At 40.1% G+C, this 24,600-nt stretch overlaps 2 protein-coding genes across 2 annotated transcripts in view; one reads left to right on the top strand and one right to left on the bottom strand.

The window, feature by feature from the left end:
• Positions 1-13,038, top strand: part of LOC124166888 (elongation factor-like GTPase 1) — a 65,614-nt gene extending 52,576 nt beyond the window's left edge. Inside the window, exon 16 of the mRNA XM_046544601.1 lies at positions 12,747-13,038. Within this exon, the coding sequence (XP_046400557.1) occupies positions 12,747-12,865 (119 nt within the window). The 3' untranslated portion in view covers positions 12,866-13,038. The remainder of the gene's footprint in view (positions 1-12,746) is intronic.
• The window catches only part of LOC124166890, a 230,063-nt gene that overhangs the window by 4,452 nt on the left and 201,011 nt on the right, over positions 1-24,600 (bottom strand). The window contains exons 2-3 of the mRNA XM_046544604.1: positions 3,199-3,309; positions 425-565 (exon numbers count right to left, since the gene is read on the bottom strand). Of these exons, the coding sequence (XP_046400560.1) occupies positions 425-565; positions 3,199-3,309 (252 nt within the window). The remainder of the gene's footprint in view (positions 1-424; positions 566-3,198; positions 3,310-24,600) is intronic.

The raw sequence follows: 24,600 nt of genomic DNA, 5'->3' as shown, positions 1-24,600 counted from the left end.
GCGCGAATGCATGAACGAAATTAGATCAGGGTCTATTTTGCCGTCTCACATCCACGCATTCTCGCATGTGTTCTAGCAATTCGCCGCTTTACACGACGCAATTTTGATTGCGCCTTCGCTCGTACGTCCGATTGCGCAATTCCGTGTACCGTGTAAAACGGTCTTAAGAGATGATTTAAGTTTTTTACATCACTGGTGCCGTGTGATTTGTTGTGAACATTAAGTGGCACTTGTAACTTTCAATGGCCCATTCTGTGAAAAGGTTAAAGGTCGTAAAAAAATTATCTTATACCATTAAGTTAGAAAGTTATCGAGTGATCACAAAAATGAAAAAATAAATTGGCCTTTTTATTTTTCAAACTACATAGATGGATTTAGGAGAATGAAAATTTTGTGGACTTGTCCATCGTGAGTGGATGCTAACCTTTTTCTTGATGTCAGTCGTCAGTTCCATGCTGTGTTGATCGTCTGAGTTGAGGCTTGCAGAGCAGGGGTCCTTGCTGCGAGCTGGACATGCACACAGTGGTTGCGTGTGGTTCAGGCGGACGTATACAGCATTGCATACCTGCAGGGGGATTTTAAGGCGTTTTAAAATCGGAAAATTCTCGTCATTATCAATGGTATCGAATCTTGCGACCAATGCAAGTTAATTGGCAGAAAATTCAGAGAAAAACTGTTTTATCGGTATAGCCATTTGAAACTGAAATTGATTTAATGTTGGAAAGTTCACAATTGAAATTCACTGCATTTAACGGTAGATTAACCAATCTATGTAAGATGGATGGATGAAATGAGGACAATTTTTGGGAGGTTGGATGGCACGAGTCACTTGGAATGATTGTATCGCTATAGCAGGATTTTCTGTGTATTTTATTTTTGGAGTTTTACACCAAATTCATGTTTGTCACCAACTATGGATATGGAGAGATCAAGAAAGTTTATTTGCTTATTGGATTCTATTTCCACCGTGAAAGTAATATTACGATGTTGGGTATTTAAAAGATTCAGAAAGTTATCTAATTGTCTGACACGTCCGGTCCAGCAGCAGATGATGTCGTCAACATAACGGTGTTTAATAGGGTTCGATGTTTTTTGGGGTGGTTTCTTTACTTTCTACTGTTCCTTGGTGGTATGCAATGCCTGTCAGAGATAATGAGTCTGAGGTCTAATATGCGTGGACAAATGACTAATAGATATTCATTAATTATTTAAAAATTGTGATTTTTAGCCGGTGAAATTAAATATTTCATTGGAGAGCCACCTTGAAGATAACAGTATTTTCAAGTTTTCTTAGAATAAGTGGGGGGGGGCTCCTGCATCCCTTTCTTTATCCGCGACTGTGGCACATGATCACCATAAAAAGCCTACCATTTAAGCACTTAAGTAGTAGTGTAAGTAAGTTATTATTAGTTACGCTATGTATCATATGTTCTGTACATTGTATGACAGACAAGGATGCCGACTTACAAAAATATTGGGGGGGCCAAGCCGGGGATCTTGCCCCGGAAATTTTATAAGTAGAGAGTTTTAAGTTTTTTAAGCATTTTGGAAGAGTCATATGAATAACATTAGAACACTGATCACCCGAATCTCGATATCTGGACACCCCGGGGAAAATCGACAAGCCTGATACATTTTTTTCCGCACACCCATAACGAATTATTGAGGGGGCTTGTGCCCCCTCAGGCCCCATGGAGTCGGCGCCACTGATGACAGACCAGTGAAAGAGCCGTCAGCACAGTCAGTTAAATACTCATATGTAATGCTAAATGTTACCATTTTAGATTGGTTATTACTGTTATAATATTAACAATTATAAAGTCTATTTACGGGTGAAATTAACCATTCACAAAATATACAATTATTTTTTTTGGAAAAAAGAAACATTCTTAGGACAGTGGCTAAAATTGTAGGTTATGGTTCAGAATGGAAACCACATTTTTCGATCCTTTGAATTTTATTGCTGAATGTCACAATTTTAGATCGGCTTTTACAATGATAAACTGTGTATTGCTGTTTTCATCAATTGTTTTTAAACATTTTTTTTAAGATGGTAAAATAAAATCTCTTCGTTGGAGAGCCATCTTAAAGATAACCATCTTTCAATTTTTCTAGAAATTACAGGGGGTTAGTAATGGGGTGCCTTACCCCTCTATAACCACTACTTAACCCGCTCTGCGTCTTTATAGTTGATTATGATGAAAACTAAGTTGTAGCATGAATTTAGAAATGGAGGATTTCACGTAAATTTACAAAAGTTGATGTATAGTCAAAGGGCGTAGCCAGGGGGAGGGTCCGAACCCCCCAGAAATATAAAAACCTAATTATTTTCCTCTATAAAAGAAAACAAAATATTGAAAAATCATGAATTTGCTAATTATTTATTTAGCAAATGGCGTTTTTTCGATTATGAAAAGTGTTAAAATTAGTTAAAATTTTCTCCCTGATTTTGGAACCCCGCGAACGAAATTCCTGGCTACGCCACTGTTTATAGATTAATTATTCAACTTAATTTTATGCTAATTTTTCTTTAATTTTTTTTCGGACGATGTGGATCATTGTGCATACGATCATTGAAAATTAATGCACCCGTGTCATTGACCAGCCCCAAAATAGTATAACTTTATTTCGGAAACAATTAGTTACTTTTTTGTCAAGCATTATTTATCACAGGAGGATATATTATTACCGTTCTCGTCCCGAGCTTATGTAGGTTTCGTTAACCCATTGTTGACCCGATTTTGAATTTTCACGGAAGGCGATAGCCGTTGGTCATTATATTGGGCCAGGAACCCTCTCCATGAGCGGCTGAGGTTATATCCATCCTCCCTATTGAAGTTATTAGGCCTTTTCGCTATCTCCACGGATTCACGTATAAGACGCGGATGATATTCTTTCGTCTTCGCCAATACCCGTGTGGCATTAAACATTATTTTATGCTCAGGGCTGGAGGCAAAATGTTCAGCAACCGCAGATGCGTCCCACTTATGTAGTTTCAACGCTCTTTCGTGCTCTTTAAGCCTTTGGGAGATAGAACGCTTGCTCTGTCCCACGTAACTTCTGCCACAGCAGCAGGGAACCTCATACACTCCCATAGATTGAAGGGGAGGATGAGGTATCCATGGGAGAGAGAAAACAACCACCAACATTGATAAAAGAAGCTGTGAAAATCTTCATACGAAAATTGTACATATTTACCTGCTGAATCGCGCATTCTGGTAAGAGGTAGATGTGCTGGTTGTGTGGGTAATAATGGTACTTGGTAATTTTGTTGTAACCTTCAGACGGCTTGGAACCAGACGATTGACCCTGTAAGGAAGAAGAAGAAGGTTAAATTAGAAAAAAAATGTTTAATAGTGAAGAAGTTGTATTTTTATTTCAACACTAAAAAGCAATAGTGTCTATTAGGGATGGACGGATCCAGAATGCAGTAATTATATGTCAAAACTAGACAAAAGTTTAATTTTTTTATTTCTCTGATGCTTTGGGGGGGGGGGGGATCTATCCCCCCCCCAAATTTAAAAAAGCCAAGTTACAGAGATACGAGTGAACCACGTGTAATTTCACAAACGAAATACGGTAATTCCATCTTACCGGGAACGATCAGAGTGTGTAACCTTTAAATAGGAAATTTAATGTCACTTGTAATCCATTTATGGATTCACGATCTTTATTCCTTCTTTAAAATTCGAGTCTTGGGGAGTTATTCCGTTGTTCCGACTTTGGGCTCAAATCGAACGACGTCACAAATTTGGCTATTTACGGACATAGTTTGTAAGTTCGATAAGTGACCGCTTACAGCGCGCGAGTAACGGCTCACACGTTGCTCACATAAGTCCACAAAAAAGTTCATTTTATTTGATTTCCATCGTGTTATCGTATCGATGGCGATGATCTCTCGAATTCCTGGTTTTTTTCTTTCGGCAAAGTGAAGTGTGCCGATAAACTTGGAAAACCAGTAATGTAGTCGAGGAACCGGACTGGTGAGAATCGCTGGTTAATTGATTTGAGTTTTCATCGTGGACGTGGACGATGGTTTTAGATGCTTGTTAGGAAGGAATTGATGCTTCGTAGCATGACGTCAACAGGAGGTGTGCCCGTAGATGCTTGAAAAAATGAAAAAAAAAAAAATACGGAATATTCGGCTGCAGAGAGTGTCAAACGTTAAGTGGAAAACGTGCAACTGGTGAGGTGATGGTAAATTTATTCATTTTTGAAAAGAGGTAGAATTTTAGGATCCTTCGCGGCCCAAAGATTTTGAGTGAAGTCCATGATGGCGCTTCCTAATGCAGTATTCACCGTTATAAATGGTAATGATATTGAAAGATACCACTTTTCAAAGGATACACTTCTTACGACTGAGGAGCAAACGCGTGCTGCTCTAAAGCTGTGAAATGTGAGTACGTTTACTCTCACGATGACGCCGACTATCTTTTAAACGTAATAATATAATGAAGCTTATGTGTTATTGGTGGGTATCAGGGGTGCAGCTAGGAATTAAGGCTGGGGGGGTTTATGTGCAACCAATACCGGGGTGTGTGGGGTATGGAATACCCACCAGGATAAGCGGTAGGTGCGAGATTAATAAATTGCGGAATTTTAAGATGAGGGGTTCAAAATGGCTTTCAGAGCAATATTTAATTAATCCTTACACTACTCTATTAGTAATATCAAACCAATTATGTAAAATGGATTAAACTTAAATATTTCTCTGAGCTCTGGGGGAGTTAAACCCCCAAAACCTCCCCCTCGCTGCGCCACGGGTGGGTATTGTAGTAAAAAATTGGTTTGTGTTCGAGTTACTTGTGTCTAGATTAATAAGTAATGCGATGCCGATGTCGTACTGGATGAAAATTGAACTTTGTTTTTCCACATAAATCTTCATTGGATCACGACCTTGGTTTCGACGCACTGCGTCATCCTCAGGCCGGATAAACTGGGAAAACCCGGCCTGAGGATGACGCAGTGCGTCGAAACCAAGGTCGTCATCGAATGAAGATTTATGTGGAAAACCAAAGTTAAATTTTCATTCAATGTGAACAAATTCCACGAAGTATCACCTCAAACCATCAACCGATATCATACATTGTAAGTGGATGTCAAAGGCCTATGACTAATCGATTTATTGAGATCAAGGAATCGCTGATGATATGCAGATTGTCAAATGTCACCCGATTTCCCAAATCCGTCAACCCATGTCGATCATCTATTATCATTTACCACCGACAACTATTGAAAATTGATGATATTAGACTAGATGGCCATTAACTATCGTTGCAAATCTGAAATCGATTATCTTTGATAATAGGTTGCGATAAGCAGTCAATAGGTAATCGTCCAACAATGGCAACACTGAATTAAACAAGATTGAATGCTGGTTGCTCCTCACCGCATATGTGCGCAGTTGTGGCCAGGCTGAAGAACGTCCGCGACTTCCAACAATTTCTGACTCCCATGTGTTTTAAATAGGAAAATGGAAAACATTCGACTGAATATATAGAGCATTTTGACGTGGACAACTATGGTATGGGTTCCTAGCAATTCATGTTCCTAGTCGCCAGTGGCGCAGCGAGGGGGGGGGGGGGGGGTTGGGGGGGTTAAACCCCCCCCCCCCCAGAACGCAGAGAAATTTTTAAGTTTTACCCATTTTACTTAATTGGAATGATAATACTAATAGAATAGTGTAATGATTAATAAAATATGCCTCAGGAAGCCGTAAAACTCACCATTTTGAACCATTTATCTTAAAATTCCCCAATTTATTAATATCGCACCTACCGCTCATCCTGGTGGGTATTCCATACCCCACACACCCCGGTATTAGTTGCACATAACCCCCCTCCCCCCACCAGGCTTGATTCCTAGCTGCGCCCCTGCTAGTCGCAACCTCATCTATTCTAATAATATCAGTAGCGGATACGGAGAAAACTCAAGGAGGGTGCACATAGGATATCTTGTGCTATCTTTACTTTTATCGTGATAAAAAATAATCAAGTTACATGCAAAGTTAACGAAAGTTTTATTTAGGCCGATTATACACATTTACAAGACAATAAATACTATATTACGTCGTTAAAAAGTTAAAATCGTGGCTCTGCAATGCTCTTCATCATCTGCAATGTTCTGCAATGCCGAATATTGTAGATGAATGAAATCGTTCCTTCTGAATGAATCATTTGTTCTGAATGAAACCATTCGTTCGCGCCGCCCGCATTGCTGAACCAATATGTATGCCCCGCTACTAAGTAATATGAGCCGATAATAAACTTCGAAGCGGCGTTATTTCCCACGTATTAAAATGAAACTCTATTCTTAGAGGACCTTCTCAAGATGGTCTGATGCGCAATTTATTGGGTTCATTGGACGAGGGGATGTATACCCCTATGAAAAAATTGTATAAACCTGTTTCAAAATTTTATACAATTTATACAATTGCCATTTCAAAATTTTATACAATTTATACAATTGCCATGGCAATTGTATAAATTGTATAAAATTTTGAAACAGGTTTATACAATTTTTTCATAGGGGTATGCATTCCATTTTTCCATTTTTGTTCCGTTATTCCATGGGAGTCAAGTGAACGTCAATAAATAACGATCGTCATCACGACAGTCGATGATCGTAGTTCAATGTTCGGATTCTTCAACTTAGCCGTTGTATTGCATTTAGCCATCGGATATCGATAACGCTCATCGATCAAACCGCCATGCATCAATCCTGGAGTCGTGTTTATATAATAAATAAATAATTATTTTATTACTCCACACACAAATTACACGACAATAGCAAAATTGAGTAGTTTTAGGTAGCCGCGAAGGATAACCTGTTTGAGGCTACCATCCAAAATAATAATACATTATGCTTTACATATAGTGTAGCTCATTTTGTGTTACCTTGATAATCTATACTAACAAAGCTTAAGTGCGTTCATGAAAAAAAAACAACTAAATTAGTATTTATAATTCATTTACATCAATATTTTATAACAATATTTGTTCTACACTTTCTTTAGTGAGAAGCCAAGAATGTGCATTTTGCAAAAACTTTTTCAAAGACTTTGAAATCAAGCATGACTGGGGTAACAAATTAAAAACCTTTGGTCCAACGTACAAAAAACATCTTTTAAACAAAGTCAAATTTGGTTGTGGTAAGGGCACACTTATTTCACTTAAATGCATTCAGTCTTTCCGAGTCGATGGGATATCCCGGGGTGGTTGGCGGTATCAAGGTCGTTTCGATATTGGCGGTCGCGTTTTTCCCGTTGAAGGCCGTGGATTCTCTTCTGCCCCCTCTTCCCTCCCCCCCCTGCAGGCAGGCGCCTCCCCCACCCCACTGTGCCCCTCTCGGACCGCACGAGTCCATCATCATCATTCAAGCCCTCCGAGTCTTCCCTTCCGAGAAGTTATGCGGCGAAAGAAAAAGAAAAAAAATGAATGCTCTCTCTGACGTGCTCCGATTCAATCACACCTCCGCGTCAATTTCTCTTTCATCTTGCTCCTTTTACCGCCAGGTGGCGGTCCTTCCGCCTTTCTTTCCATTCCACGACGCTCCTCTGACCCTCTCAGGGCCGCGTAAATAGAAGTTGGTCTCAGCTGGGATGGGTTTAATGGCTGACGGAACTGGTGACGTCACGGGATTCCGAAAACTGAAGCCTGATTCAAGCGATCATTTTTGAAGTGAAAACTTCTTATGTCGCGTTGAGCACTTTTGTAGATGGGTAAAAGACATTGGACTCGTGTCACTTTCACCGCTACTACATATATGTATAATTGTGTATATTCTGTATATACACAGTATACTCGCTATATACAGAGTACTTGTGGAGGGGTACAAACCATTACACTCGCATCACCGTCACCAGTCCATATACTCGTGCAGGAGAGTGTACTCAATACAAGAATAGTGAAGGTTGGTACGATGTAACTCATGTTATTTTAATACGTTCAATTTGAGTAGCTCATTCGAATGTTGTGCCATTACATTAATTTATAAATATGGAATGTTTACAATTAAATATTGTAGAAATATAATGACCATAAGCCTATTGTATCAGTTTTAGATATTGCCAATGATAATGGTGGTGATGATGAAAGATTTGTTGAAGTAATGGATGAAAGTTGATCAGGTATTCTGAAGTGTAACATTATTATGTAAATTAATTGTTTACAATATCGCAATAAATAAATATTTTACTTTATTATATACATGATTCTACTTTCTACTGATTAATAAAACACCTCATTGGAAATTATTCCTTACATTCAGTAATGATCACGTTTTCTCATGTTTTTCACTTCTGTGGGCACTCCCGGAGTGCAGCTTTATTTCGTCCCTCAGAGGGAAAGCACGTGCGAAAGGAACTATACCTCTGAGGGAGTCCTATTTATCAAAACGATGTTAGCCCTTAACATAATGTTAATGCATGATGTTAATGCATAAAACGTTGCAAATTCATTTTTATTGCTTAGTTTAATGTTTCTCTGGCTTCTCAACTATTATTAAACTTATATTTCATATTATGCATTCCCAATAAGAATAAATTTTTTCATTTAAAAATTGTTATTTGAAACAGGATCAAAAAACTGATATCAAAAACACTTGAGCTGTTATTACTATCGTACTTTTTAATGAAGTACTTAATTATCCACGTTATGCAACTAAAAATGCTTCCTTACAAATTATTAATTATTATTCTTGAAAAATCACTAGGAATTGTTTTCAACAACTTTTTGAATTATTTCCATCAGCATTACGTTTAATGGTTTTTCCAATTTAGTGACATGAGGTCTCACAGACCGCTATTAAAATTCAGTTGCAAATTTTCAGAAGTAAATAATAATACGAACGTTAAATTTTAAGATTGCTATGTCCTTAATATACAAAATTAATACGCTCACGAGGATTATAGATATTTTGCAGTAGCAATTTTGAAAATATTCATAATTTTAGAAACGCAGCGGTCTCTCAGCCCGCACGTCACCGGTTAAGGGTTAATATATTTAGCCGTCATTCGTGCAAGAAAAAAGGTTTAACATATAAATACTTACCTACTCCACAGCATTCGGTTCGTAAAATCAAAGCATTGCCTAGTATCCCTGACCCTAATTACTCTGGAGTAACTATAGTATTCATATTAATAGCCTCTTTCTTTGTGCTATCCTACTTCCTGGAGTACTGGCGAGATATGCGGCGGGTATTTTCATAAAATGTAGCAATTATAAAAAAATACGATACCAAGCTATTTTATATCATATCCATGAGCGTTTTTTTAATTATTGAGGTTAAAATGTTTAATATTGGCAAAATATTTTTACGTTGACCAAAAAAAAAGATATCGATGTAATAACTTAAGCAAATTGAATAATGTACTACGGAAGAGCCGATGTATCGGCCCGCCGCACTTAAAAGGGTTAGAGAGCTGAAAATTTAAGAAAATGAACAGAATATTTATTCCGATTTACGAGAGCAAGATTTACAGAACCGCATTTACGAGTCTAATTCAATTAAAAGCTAAGAGTGGCGTTTAAATTGCTGTTAGCGGCCATAGGTTCTTATTGGCTGAAAGCGAGTAGTACCAGAGACAGTTTCAGCGATGGAAAAAGGGACCTTACGAGTGATGGGAACAGGGATGATCCTCTGTTAGGGACGGAAAAAAACGATCTTGTGATTTAGGCTTTTGTTAGCTGTCCGCCTCACTGTTCGGCAAAAAAAAATAGTTCAAAAAATGCCTGACTACAATTTAGGGTGTTTCTGGCTAATTTTGGGTCGCTGAATCCGAAAATGACCTCCGTTTTTTTCAATTACCCTCCATTTTTACGCAACCCCTAAATTTGGTAAAACAACCCTTTATCTAAACTTATCGCTTTTCAAGGGACTTTTACTAATGTTATCTGCTTCTGATTGAAAAAAACTGAAGTTTAAAGGCTATCAGGGTCAAGAGAGAGACAAACTTCACTGGGGTTGAAAAGATTTAGGGGGTGAAAATTGATAATTACCAGTACAGCCGAATCGAGACTTACAGTGCGTGCTTTACGTGAATCGTAAAGTGAAAGACATTTTGTGATGTTAAACGTTAAAAATGGCGGGAAATAGGCGTTGTGACGCTATTTTCTCGAATAGCTATTTTAAAACGAAGAAAGGGGTTAATATTTGGAGTTCCAAGAAATATCGCTGTACATAAGTCACAAAATGAGCATAATTTTCTTAAAGTCACAACATCGAACACAGCGCGCGCATTGAAAGTTGTGGAAATTTCCTTGAATTGCTTTTCAAAACCTATCCAAAAGACATATTCCGGGTTTCTAGTGTTAAACATCGCACGCCTGGCGTTCATCTGAAGTACCCGAACGCTCACTCAATCCCAGGATTATTTCGGAGAAATCATGCGAGGAGATATTAGCACCGTTCGACGCCCGGCCAATAGGCGACAGCGTATTTGTTTAAAATGTCGAGAAAAGTAAAAATTTTTATTTTCCGAAATGTTCGTTTCTTTCAAACACGTCAATGGAGAGTGAGGAACAAGAGTGACGTCAACACAACTTTTAAAACTCTCAGTCCTCATTGTGAATTGGAATTGTCTAATCGTCCATTAAATTATCTAATATAACGATAATATGTTTCTGTAAAATAGTAATGGCACCAAAGGGTGGACGCCGTGTATTCCTGCTGTAGTATACGACCGATCTTCAATGGAAGCACATGCATGAATTGCCCTTATTGACATAAGGATACACTGATGAAGACAACGAAAGAAATTTTAAAGTTAAATCCATTTTACTTATTTGGATCAGTATAACTCATATAATAGTTTTAGGATTAATCAAATATCCCTCAGAAAGCCGTAAAACTCGCCATTTTGAACCATTATTCTACAAATTTTTCTGGAGGAGGGCCCCCGCAACTCCTGCTTACCCTGGTAGTTATGCAATACACCCACACCCGTAAGTAATAGTTGCGACTAAAACCCTCCCTAGCCTTAATTCTTATCTGCGCCCCTGCCTGGATATACAGTTTACATCATTTTGGCACTCAAAATTCAGATTTCAGCAGATGCAGTTATTATATGTCAAAACTAGTCAATAGTTTTAAACATTTGTTTTATTTCTCCGAGGCTTTGGGGGGAGGGGGATCTATCCCTTCTCCCCCCCCCCCCATAGTTACGCCACTGGATGAAGTGAAGAAGACAACAATGCTCTCTAACTCATGTCCTGGATGTGCCGGTTGCTGGGCAGTGAGCTATATATGCTCTCATAGTTACAGGTGATTGTTGAAAGAAAGTCTGGACGATCATTTTCTCTGCCTTTGATTGTGAGAAAGCAGCTATTTTGAGCAATCGTGCGACTGTTTACTGAAGTTAACGCTAGCTCGACTGCAAAGTAATCGCAAGTGCTGAATTAATTGCACAAACCATCGGATATTCTTCTTGTGGTTACGTCTGGAAAAAAAAGACTCATCATTTGCAATGGCGGTGGAAGACGCAGTGCTATCGAGGTACTTCGATGCCCTCGTGACATCGGTGTTGGAGGATAGCTGCATGGAGCTACTCTTTCTCGAGGGTTACATTACCACGCTGGCGATAGAGAGATTCTGGCCCATACACGAGGCTCGCCAACGACGAAAGAGGGCCTCCAAAGTGGAGTGCAGAGATGCGGCCGTGCAAACGAAGGAATTAGAGGACGAATCAGAAGCGAGGAAGAGTCACAGCAACCAACTAGAGTCAGTCACAGACCTAGGAACTATTCACTATTCAGGAGATGATGAAGATGAGAAGCATGACGCACAAAACGTCCAGATAAATTCACCGAATCCACTGATTGTCGATTTTGAAAATATTCATGAGGTAAGACGTAATTTTAAGAAGCTATATTCGATGATTGTAAAGCCACGCAAACTCAGCGATGTCAATGCATCACTAAATTGTGAAAACGATATCAGTTCCCATGAGTTGAATTTAATTATTAATTATTAAAATTATTGGAATTGAAATTAAATGAATAGCTTTCAAAGGTAAAACGCGGGGTAAAGAAAGTAAATGTGACGTATTGAATTTGTAATTTTATTTTTGTATCGGCCCACGTCCATTCATTTGGCTGTTCTTTGCACTTCCATTGAAACGAGGATAGTCTTTAAAGATGAAATTCACCCTACACTCGTTTACTTTATTACCAAGCAGGAAAAAATGAGTTGGGCATAACGACCTGAAATTTCTTTCCTATGTGAAAATGTAGCGCCAATTATAACCTTTACTAAACTCTTTACAGTTGACTTTTCTGTGACATGGAATGCTAGTCCAATTGTCACATGTGCCCACAATATCACTCGGTCACCAACGATGGATATTTATTATCCACTTTTAGTCATAGCTTTTGATAACGGAAAAACGGTATTTACCGTGACAGTAAATATTTAAAAAATATAATTGGGGAATTTTAATATTCCACTGAATGCTTCATATCTCTTCAGAGCATGCCAATCCTGATTGGTTACGAGTTACCCCCCCCCCCCCCCCCAGGATAAGTGCTGGTTAAAAAAAATTATTGATCGGGTTTTCTATTTTGTTCGATAGTACTAATTTCAGAGGGCAAATAATAAAACAAGGAAATTATAATTGAATCGCAATATTTTTTGCTATATATATTGCCACTAGATATATATATCTGTAGCACATAAAAGACGAGAATATAACTTGCCGCATATGATTTAACATCAACTAACACACGACTTTTCATAAATGTACCAAATAGGAGCAGAACCAGGCATCAACAAAACCAAGTATCCAGGAGTCGATTATCGACCAAGAGGAAAAGAAAAGGTCGACTTTCGCAAAGTTTTTGAGCCTCTTTTGTATTCCATGTGGCAGTAAGCGACTACAGAAGGAAGGCAAGGCGAAGAAGATGAAGAAACACCCGGCCATCCTTTATAAGAATGAGAAAATCCCGGATGAAGCCACGGGCATTGGAAAACAAATGACTAACGAAGGCGAGCGATGAGCTCATAATGAACGAATAAAATCGACCGATTAAAATATGAAATGTCACTTTTGTACGAATTCCACTTTCAAAATTCTCAATGTACTGTATTGCATGATTATATTGTTTATTTAACTTTCAAAACTGCGCATGACTCTCATTTCGTTAGTAGAAATTATAATGTCATTGTTGACTTGGATAAGTGCTGTTCCACAGGATGCAGTAGCGTAGCTAGGGAGGGGGGAGTCCGGAGGGTCCGGACCCCCCCCGAAATATAAAGACACAATCATTTTCCTTCATATTAAAAGAAAACAAAGTATTGAAAAATCATGAATTTAAAAATATTTATTTAACAAATGAAGTTTTTTCGATTATGAAAAGTGTTGAAATTAGTTTAAAACCCATTACTTAGTACATTGTTTTTAAAAAATTTCCCCCCCCTGGTTTTGAACCCCCACCCCCCCCCCCCCCCCCCGAACGAAATTCCTGGCTACGCCACTGACAGAATGCTCCATTAACTTCCCAGCTTTGTCGTATACATTTCCGAAACTAATAACCAGTATAATACAAACGAATAAACAATTAGTTGTGGGAAATGTTGAGAGACAGAAAAAGGGACTCCCACAATAGAGTTGATTGTTCTCACTCGCTGAGAATAGTGGGTAATCTCACAGTCAAGTCTGAAAAACTTGTGAGTGTCCCTTTTTCTGTTGTAAGTAAAATATAATCGCTCTTTTCCACTACTAATTTGATTGGCACGACGCGTTTATGCTCACAGGGCCATCGTCTGGTTCAAAACGAGAAGGTGTTTAAAAGGATAGAGGAAAGGCCGTGTCCAAGTGAATGATTGATGGGAGAAGGGGCACCGGGATTGGCCATGAAAGATTTGTCGAAACCACACTGGAATGAACAGTAGAAGGAAAAGAAAGCACTCGGGCAGGTGTCTAGACTAGACGTAATGGGACAGTTTGAGAAGGAACTCGTAATCCAATCGTACATAGTTAATCCGTGAACTTAATAAAATACAAAGGAAAGCTGCGCGATTCGTAATAAAATTGCTGCGGGCGTACATATAGAATTACACGGATGTTGAACGAAATAGGCTGGGAGCCGCTGGAGACTCGTAGGTTGCGCGCTAGCCTTAGATTTCTTGAGCAATTGAGAATTGAAATCATTCGGAGTGACAAAAAGATTGCTACATTTCCAGGACCGACAGAAGCGATAAATTTAGAGAGATATTTAGCCGAACGGGTAAGTATGGGAATTTGTTTTTCCCCCGAATTTTAAAGGACGTTAATAAATACTATGCGTACTTTCGTTACAGCGTTACCTTTTAATTTTTTTAACGGATGCTGTCATAAACACACGCCTATGTAGAGAGGAGGCTTGCAGGTTTGTATGTAGGTGTAGATGAGAAGTTGAAAGATTACCCCCAAAACTGTAGGTGTAGGACTCCTTTAGACCGAACACCAAAAGCCTAAAGGACGACATTGTAGTGCAACCGGTTCTCCGTGAGGTATTTAGTACAGAGATCAGTTTGCGTCGTCAGTGTTTCATCATTAACAAATTAATGTTTTTTATAATGCGTAAAGGATCGTAATGTTAGAGACTAAAGAAAAGCCTAATGAAGAGTCTGATCTGTAGTGTATATAATGCTTTAGGGGACGGAAACAAGGACGAGAAAAGACTGGAGGCATTCGAGATGTGGATGTGGCGAAGAATGGAGAAGGTGAAGTGGACGGAGAGGAGGGAGGAACATCGAAGTGCCGGACATGGTGGGTGAGGAGAGGCAGCTTCTGAATAAGATACAAAAGAGACAGAAGGTATGGATGGAGCGAGTACTTATCGGGGAGGGGATTTTGAAAAGGGTGTTAGAGGGTAGAATGTTGGGTAAACGGGAGAGAGGAAGGAAGAGAATATGACTTTATTTTTAATTAATAAAATTAATATAATTAATAGTAGCGGGCGTAACTTGGTGGAAATCCAGAATCGCAGGAATAGAAGGATCAACAACTTTGCTATTTCCTCATAGTAATTTATTGACACCGACCATGGTTTCGTTACAGAGTAACAAGGTTTGCCTTGATCTAAGGTCCACCTTGATAATGTTACTCCGTAACGAAACTGTGGTCGGTGTCAATAAATTACAATGTGGAAATAGCAAAGTTGTTGATCCTTCTATTCCTGCGACTTTATTTTTGTTTAAGATGAAAGAGAGTAGGCCTTAATGCAAATTGAAGAGGGAAGTGCTTGAAGGAAGGGGAGTCTCCCAGATTACATCTTTAGTACTCCATGGAAACCTACCTTAATCTGTAGAATATTTTAATAATAAAACTAGTGGGGAGAGGATGTTGAAAATAGTTTTAGTGGGTATTGAAGACTGTAACTCGAGAAGAAAGAAGTTTTCTCATTGGCAAATAGTAAGAAAACAAATTGGGCTTAATGAACCGCAATTTAGGTATAACGCGGTAGATTTTATTTTTCTCGTTAAAAGCCGTATCATTTGCGCGCGAAACCTCGCGTTAAATCGAGTGTTGATGATGAGTGTCATTCGTGCTTCCTGTCTGAAATTAAGCGTCCGTGAAGTTTGCACGAGGCTGGAGTGAGCGCGTTAATAGCTCGGGGGATCTCTAGTCGTTTGCCACGATGCATCCGGGATCGTTCCATCATTTTTCTATCGCGCGCTGTTTTGCTCAGCAGCGTGAACTAGTTTGTTCAAGGCAGCGATGCGATTAAACATCGAATTCTTAGCGCTCACTGAGAACGGGTCGCTAATGAATGGGAAAGCAGCATTTTTCAAATCTGTAAATATATAATTATTTTTTATTTAAAATATCCTTGTTTAGCAATGTTTTCAATTTACAGTGCTGTCAACAAAAAAACAAAACTGCAAAGCAAGTATATATAAAACAATTACTTGAAATATAACTAAGAGAATGAGAGTGTTTGACAATAAAATGTATAAGAGGTGATTTTATTGATTGCTAGCGAGGTGAAATAAAGCTAAGGTTGTGAAGACTAAATATTTTTTATATTGTAATATTTCAATTGATAAAAATACAGACTTAAACTCAACGAACAAGTTTTCGTATAGACTAATAGGTTGACGAGTAAATTCATTCTTTAATTAAGTTTTCTAATAAAGGCATAACTTTCAAGCGAACTAGAGTTTGGCGTCTCAACATTGTTTGCGTTTTACTGTTAGGTCGTGGAGATCTATTCGCAGGATTAAACTGTCTTCAATCGTCTTATCCCATTGTCTTCGCGGAGGAGACTGGATGTATAGGTCTTTGGGTAAAGCTTGTGGTTCTGAGGAGTATGTATTGAGAAGGATTGAATATGCATAGGAATGCATGCCGTGGACGGGGGGTGACTGGGAACGTAGGTCAATGTAAAGGCGGGAAAAAGGTGAAAGACACATGTGGTGGACAACTTGAATGAGGACGTTTACTAGAATTGTATTATTAATTAACAATAAAGGTGGAATCTCTTTGGGATTTTTATTATAAAGCTGATTAATTTTAAAGCTTTAAACGATTTAAAAGCATGCTGACGGAAAAGTTGATTTGTTTTAATTATCTTGATCTACGTGTAATGTATTGTTCATTGTGAGAACACCAATTTTGTAGTCGTATGGTTTCAGGGGAAATTTAGTGTCATCTTCCGCTGTGGCCATGGTAAAATAATGCAAATTTCACCATTGATGACCAAACCATGCCTATCAGGGTGTTATCATTACTTACAGCCAAAGTAATTTAAATATTAGAGCATGTTGATCAAAGCAGACTTAGTAAATATTGTTGAGAACAAAGACTCATCTTTACTCCTAATTTTTGCCATCTTTACTTCGTGGGCCCCGGTTTCGGCGGGGTAAAGTGCTCGCCTACTACGATAATGTGAAGGTAGTAAGTTCGAGTCCCACCTGGGTAAGTTACCTCTATTTATGGCTTATGTGGTCGTACTTCCGCATTTGCTAGGTAATACATCTACATCTACATAATACCTTGCGAGCCACCTCTAGGGTGTTTGGCAGGGGGTGATCATTCACCAGCATGCAGCATGCATTTGGACTCCCACATGCACACCACACCTTCCAAAAAACGTCCCGTATAATAAAAAACTATACTACTATATGCTGTTAGAAATAGAATATAGAATAGAATTTCAGAAACATGCATTAAGTTTTACATAGGTTAGTAGGCTACACTACAAGTCATGCAATCTATTTACGAGTTCTATTGCTGCCGTTATAATCTCTTATTGATCGTGGAAAAAATGACATTCGGAATCTGTCTGTTCTGCAATCTATCTCTCTTATTTTATTTATATGATCTGATCTTCCGTAGTACGTTGGCGTCTGCAAGATATGGTTAACTTCGTCAGAAAAGACACTGCTCTTGAATTTATCTAAAAAGTTTAGTCTATTTTTCAATCTACGGTCCGACAGAGATTCCCATCCGAGTTTATCTAAGAGGTCAGTTACACTAACAAGACTATCGTAACGACCTTTCACATACCTGGCAGCTCTCCTTTGCACGCGTTCTAACTCTGTTATTAAGCCTTTTTCATGAGGGTCCCAAACACTGGCAGCGTATTCCAAATGTGGTCTAACGAGGGAAAAGTAGCTAATTTCTCTCACTTTGTCGTCGCACTTTCCTAATATTCTTTTAACAAAACCCATTTTACGATTAGCTTGACCGGTTATTTCTCGAATATGTTTATTCCACGATAGATCATTATTGAGTCTAACCCCTAGATATTTCACGGATTCAACTGCCTTTAACTGGGTGCCCCGAATGATATAGTTACGCTGTAGGGAGTTATTCTTCTTCCAGAAATTCATTACGACGCATCATTAATAGTTGGGATCCTCGATTTAAATGCCATTGCGAGCTGTTTTCGGGGTTTGTGGAAGTAGTAATAAATAATGGTACTTAATCACCGGTAATTCAACCATAATCAAAGGCTTTTCGCTGATTGGCTGATTGTTCAACTGCCAAATGCCAACGTAGGATAGTCTTAACTATAACTGTTCACCCTTGCCACACCATGTTGTCTACTTATCGAAGGCGTATACAACTTGAAGTAATGCGGTTCTGGGAAGACTCGGTGTTATCAAATTTTTCCGCCTTCTACATAATCGTCCCGATATTTTGGGGACCCGGAGCTGACTATCCTTGTGGAATTCATCGCCAAACCAGGCACATATCGAGGGGTGGAGGGGTTTTGGGGGCTTCGAATCCCTCTCCCTCCGAAATTTGATGTGGTGACTGCCCGCGATATGTCTACAATCTATCCCGTAATCCGCCTCAATTGGTGTGTGGCGGGGGGTGTTAGGACCTCAGCCGCTAGCATATAAAAAATAAATGCTTGGAGGAAGTTCCGCGTAGCATTAAGGTCCTTTATGCAAAAGACGCTTTGCCGCACGACATTCAAGAAGGTGTCTATAAGGTGCCATGTTCATGTGGCAAAGACAAAAATAGGAGAATCGTGTAGATCAGGGGTCTCCAAAATACGGCCCGCGGGCCGGATCCGGCCCGCGCAGGGCTTTCATCCGGCCCGCGCACTCGTTTCAAGTAGCACGCGATTCTCGCTCGTTTAACTCTGTGAGACCAGCTAGGAGCATTGCAGCGCTGTACTGCACGTCAAAGTCGCCTTCAACTAATCGTAAATAAGAAATACGCCACCGGATACTTCAGTAGACGTTGGTATCGAATACTTCAGTCATCGGCAAATTTGCTATCCGGCCCGCGGGGCGATTCGGAACTTGGAATGTGGCCCTCGTGGCCTAGTAAATGGGTGACCCCTGGTGTAGATCAATGAAAGTGCGCATCCAGGAACACAGAAGAGCCACAGGAAATAAGCAATTTCAGCTCTACGTCATTGCGGGGCGTGCTTGGAGCGAACCCGGACACCAGATACTGTTTGACGAAGCAACAGTTGCTGCAAAAGAAAATAGATATTATCCCAGGCTGATAAAGGAGGCTATCGAAATATTCAAGAAACCTGAAAGCATGAATAGAGAAGACGGCTATCCTCTCCATAACGCGTGGAAGAGGATCATACGAGGAAAAAGGAGGTGGACCAATCAGCCTCCAGCATGAAAGATTGGCGCCAAGAATGTAGTATATAAGTCACCAAAAATTGAACCCTGACGTCGACCTGAAGACGCCGGTTGGAATAGCGGAGAAACTGTCGTCGCAAAGAAAATACACGCGGTGAAACTGGCATGGAGACATCAAGGTCCTTTATTGTTCGGGAGAAAAGCGAATTCCCATATTGATCCGTTTGGCAAAATATCTCTCTTAATTTATCGCTTCTGTCGGACCTAGAAATTTATTTGTGTTCTAATATGATGCTCTCCGTGTCGCTCTAAAAAATATCAATTCTTAGTTGCTCAAGCAATTGCATTCCAGCGCGCAGCCTCTTTGAGTCTCTACGGGCTTCCAGCCTAATTCGTGTGACATTCGTGTTACGATTTATGATTACTACCATGATAAAAAGAAGAACACAATGGTAATTTCCACATTTGTGGAATTTGTTATGTTGGTCAGACTGGAAGAAGGTTCAAAGTCAGAGTGAAGGAACACGGAAGAAGTTTTATATACAATGACGGGAAATCTTGTTTCGCTAATCATTTATGCCTCTGTAACCATTTTAGCAATTTTGACATACATATTTTACATTGTATTGACAAAGGGCTTAAACTGGATTTTATGGAAAAATTCGAAATTGCCTATAGCCCGGATGGACTTTGTAATGACGTTTTATTTTGTATGGCCTCATGCCTCCCATGACGTCAAAACCCTGACTTTCACTCCGATCCACTCGATGTATGTTTTCGTCCTTCACTCACTTGTTCACCAAAACTGTTTCCCCTCCCACTCCCCCACACCTAATTCCATATGCCCCCACCTCCTACCTTGGCCTGGGTATATATACCGAGAGAGTACTGGGTTTTTTCACCTTGAAAATGACACTTACGTGTTGAAACCATGGTCGGTTGCTGAGTTGTGACATTAAAAGTGTGGAAATTACCATTGTGTTCTTCTTTTTATCATGAATATAAAGAACTTCCACAAAATCGAGCCGGATACGATTTTATACGTTATGATTACTAGTTTAGGCAACCCGCAAAACACTCCCTTTGCAACCTCATGTTATGCTTTTTCTACACGCTCGACTCAGCGGTTGGGATCAGCCGTCCTAGCGGCTGATCTTGCCTTGTAGAGGCGTCACCACGGCTCAGCCGAGGGGGTCGGATCATCTCGCCTGGGACCCCTGGCTTATGCGCTGCGCTGCGCAGTTGTCACCTTTCTCTTACATGGCGCGTGTATTTGATTGCGTTCGGTTTTCTCCTGAAAGTAATTCTTCTCAGTGAGCTCATAAATGACAAAGTTAGTGGCGCGTGCTAGAAATGGGATTGTGGATGATAATAACGCCCCCACTAGCATTATATCAATAAGTTCCCAGTGAAAGAGAAATTTGAAAGCCTTTACCGTCGTCGCCTTCTCGTCAGCGTTCTTGCCATCTTCTCGCGGTCACCTTCATAACCATTCAATTGATGATCCAAAACAGTCTTAATATTTAATTAACGGAGTCATAATATACCAAATATATATTTAGGATTTTTTTCGATGTAAAAACACTTCAAAATTCTCGACTTAATCGATTACAACATCTGAGGAATCAATGTGCAATCGTCGTAGCCGACATAAAAATCATATTCAATTATTCTAATATCATCTCCTTTCATAGAAGTGCCTCAGATATCAACTCGGGAATTCACTGCCAAAATAAATCCGGTAATTATCTGCTGAGCTAGAACTTTTCCCATAAAATGCTTCAGCGCTCGTGCTTTCGGTTCTTGCCCACAGATGGCGAGGGGTCGACTTAAGCCACTAGTTAAGAATGGGTGAGCGATTCGGCTGAGCTAAGCCGGACGAGCTGCTCCGAGCGTGTAGAGCAGGTATTAGAGGCAAACCCACTTTGGCGCGGTGTCAAAAATGGCACCTGGCCTCGGCGCCGAAATTCACGAACCTTCCATTTTTTTTCTTATTTTTTAATCGCGTGTTCGCGAGCGGTCCAGATTCGGATCTTCAATTAAAGTTGGAGAAACCCATCTGTAGGCCTTCCTCAACGTGTGCTGCTGCCCACCCCACACCTGTAAACAACCCTTTTGGGAGGAGCAGGTGGAGCGAGTGTTAGTGAGGCCTATCGCTTATCGCTGACGCGCGGATATTAAACCCCTGCGTCCCACCCCATCACTTGCTATACGTGATACATCCGTGACGATCCCCGACTCCAAAGAGATGTACCGATAACACGGAGATGCTGCGTCCTTTTCGCTTTTATCATAATGTAAAGAATAAGTGCGATCCTTTCTCTCGATCCGTGCGATATATCGAGGGAAGTGAGCTGTCCCGGTTACAATATATATAGGCAATATAATAGTCGTGATCAGTGGCGCAGCGAGGGGGGGGGGGTTTGGGGGATAAACCCCCCCCCCCCCCCCAGAGCTCAGAGAAATTTTTAAGTTTAACCCATTTTACTTAGTTTGATTGATTTTACTAATGGAATAAAGTAAGAATGAATAAAATATCCGTCAGAAAACCGTAAAACTCACCATTTTGACCCATTTATCTTTAAAATTCCGCAATTTATTAATCTCGCACCTATCGCTTATCCTGGTGGGTATACCATTCCCCCACACACCCCGGTATTAGTTGCACCTAAACCCCCCCCCCCAGCCTTAATTCCTAGCTGCGCCCCTGGTCGTGATGTATATACAAGTAATGTATAACAGTCATATATTATATATTAGTTAGTATACAAGAATTAGTGATATATATTGTATACAAGACTAGTGTAATATTTCAAAGCCTGCCACGTGAACGGCGGTGAAATGTAAACGAATTTTCATGAGAAAAAAAATACGTTTTCCGGGAATCGAACCACGGACCTTTGGCTCTCCGGGCCAATGCGCAGACTTACGCAATCCAGGTTCCTGATAATAATGGAAGATCAGGATCCTGGATTCTGTAGTGGTCTGCGCATTGACCCGGAGAGCTAAATATCCATGGTTCGATTCCCGGCTAATTGGAATTTTTTGTCATGGCAATTCATGTAATATGCAAGACAAATAACGTGTAATATATGTCTTTTATCAATTTTTGGAACGCATATATATGGGAATCCGTTTTTCACCTGAACCACAAAGGACATGAGTAAAAGCTAGGCGGATCTTCGTCAGAACATTTCATTTTTATGCATAAACGGCCGGTGTTCTAATACCCCCGCCACACGCCTGTTAAGGCGGCTTGCGTTGTGGTATCTCCATCAATATCTACATGTGTTCATCTAGGGTGTTTGGCAGGGGGTCAATAACCAACATGCAGCATGCAAGAGGAATGCCACATGCACACCGCACGGCCGTAAAAATACCACGCATTATAGAAAATACAAATGCACGTTCATGCAAATGCAACGTACCAATGTTTGGTAATAGGGTAGTTTCCTTCATCAAAGAAAACGAAAGGCTTCATAGCCTCGCACCCAGGTGGCCTCACACAGCAACAGCCAGACGTCACACGGGCTTTTCCCAGCATTCATACTTAACCGTCGCGTTTTCGCGCGCTTGAAAATTTTCACTTTTCATTTAATCGCGAAAAATAGGTATCGTGATTATAAAAAACTAAAAGCGTGAAATATATACTTCAGGAGAAATAATTTTTCGATTTAGGCAATGAAAAAAATAGGAAACCATGTTTTTAATGGATATACACAATTACTTATACCACTTATTTTTTATCAGTGTGCGACCCGGGTTTCAATGAATTATCATTACCTTCAGGCGCTAATTATGATTTTAAAATCATAATTTGCGCCTGAAGATGATGATAATTCATTGAAACCCGGGTCGCGCTCTGATAAAAAATGAGTGGTATAAGTAATTGTGTATATCCAGGAAATACTTATAATGGAATACCTCAAAGCAAACCAACAGTCAGTGATTTTTTAATAGGAAACCACCCTATTCATGTAGCAAACACATGCAAGATTGGAAAAATTGCAGAAAAATAAAAACATGCAATGAGTCTTCATAGCGAGTGACGCCATTAATTCTATTAATTGAGACTCCGTCGCTGTCATATTCATAGTATGTAGATGTAGATCAGCAGCCAAGCGGACTAGCCACAAGTCTACCACGCTCCACCCGTAACAACAACAAAATTTTACAAAAGAGAAGTCCATACGGCCTTCGCCAGCGGGTCTCCGACCTTTACGTAAAAAAAACCGTTGCTCGCGAACTATAAAACTGTAGCGGAGAGTGGCTAGAGAGAGAGAGAGAGAGAGAGAGAGAGAGAGAGAGAGAGAGAGAGAGAGAGAGAGAGAGAGGAAGAGGGATGGGCATAAATATTAATGGGAAACCGCGGATTAAAGGAGGAGGAGACGGCGGCGGCAGAACAATGAAATGGAGCGAGCGCCTCTCTGTGGGAAGGAGGCGTACTAGCGCGGTGCTGCGGGTGGTTGGTAGGTGTGTATTGATGGCTCCGATGACGTGAGTCACGAAGGAAGGCAAGGGAAAAACGGTTAAAATTGTATGATGAGGGGCGGGCTCGGCTAACGGAAAGTTATGCGTGCGGGTGACAGATAAATCTTGCTGGCGCCCATGCGAACTGAATTAAAATACGGCACTACAGGAAAAACACACACACACACTAGATACGGAGAAGTTGGTAGTCGAACGCATCGTGGAAACGTCGTAATATATCATTATATATTATAACAAATTAAAGCGCTTGCCCCGCGATGAGTTGTCCATAGGTGACGGCAGTTTCTCCAGCTATCCTGATTGGGTTCTGACCAGAAGACACCATCAGGATGGCTGGAGAAATTGTCGTCACCTATGGATAACTCAACGCGGAGGAACGCCCGGAAGCTTAGACTCTTATGTTTTAATTAAATTGCAAGTAAATGATTAACTAAAACGTTTGCAAGCCACGTACATTATTCTCGCTCTACGGCGTTATTTTTGTGCAAATATTTTCGGAAACTCTAGCGGCTTAGTTTTTAGTGCGGATCGCGTAGTTGATAACCATAGGATAAGTTTATGACGTCACTGACTCTTGCCGTGCGGCCCTCGCTCTTCTCCGTTATTCCTCAGCCTTTCGCGCCACCGTCTCACATGTTTCATTGTTATTTACACTCTAGTGAGCCATAATTTTCGACCTAGATCGGGTAGATAGATATATGTGAGCGAGTTAATGAGCCAAACATCCCGAGACGTTAATAACTCTTGAAAAATCGGCGGCAGATTTTTCATTCTTTTTTCATTTTAAAGTTATGAGAAAATGGCTGAATGAGGAAGACATTTTCCTCCTAACTCATCTCGCGCTTCATCGACCGATATCTTTTATTTGACAATTGAACGACGGAGAATTAACGGCCCCAATCGGATCGGCTAGTGAAATCACCGCTACCTTTTAGACACGGATCTCCCGCTAAATGCACACGAAATGTATGGAGCCGGCGGATGCTCCAGAAAAGAGCGATGATGAGAGACGAAAACAATGCGAGGTCGATGAATCCGTCGAACGAATCACACTTTGGAGCGGCACACTTAGTG

The sequence above is a fragment of the Ischnura elegans genome, chromosome 10 (assembly GCF_921293095.1).
Source record: "Ischnura elegans chromosome 10, ioIscEleg1.1, whole genome shotgun sequence".
Taxonomy (NCBI): Eukaryota; Metazoa; Arthropoda; class Insecta; order Odonata; family Coenagrionidae; genus Ischnura; species Ischnura elegans.
Note: the sequence above shows the minus strand (reverse complement) of the source record. Positions and strands in the feature narration are given on the sequence as shown.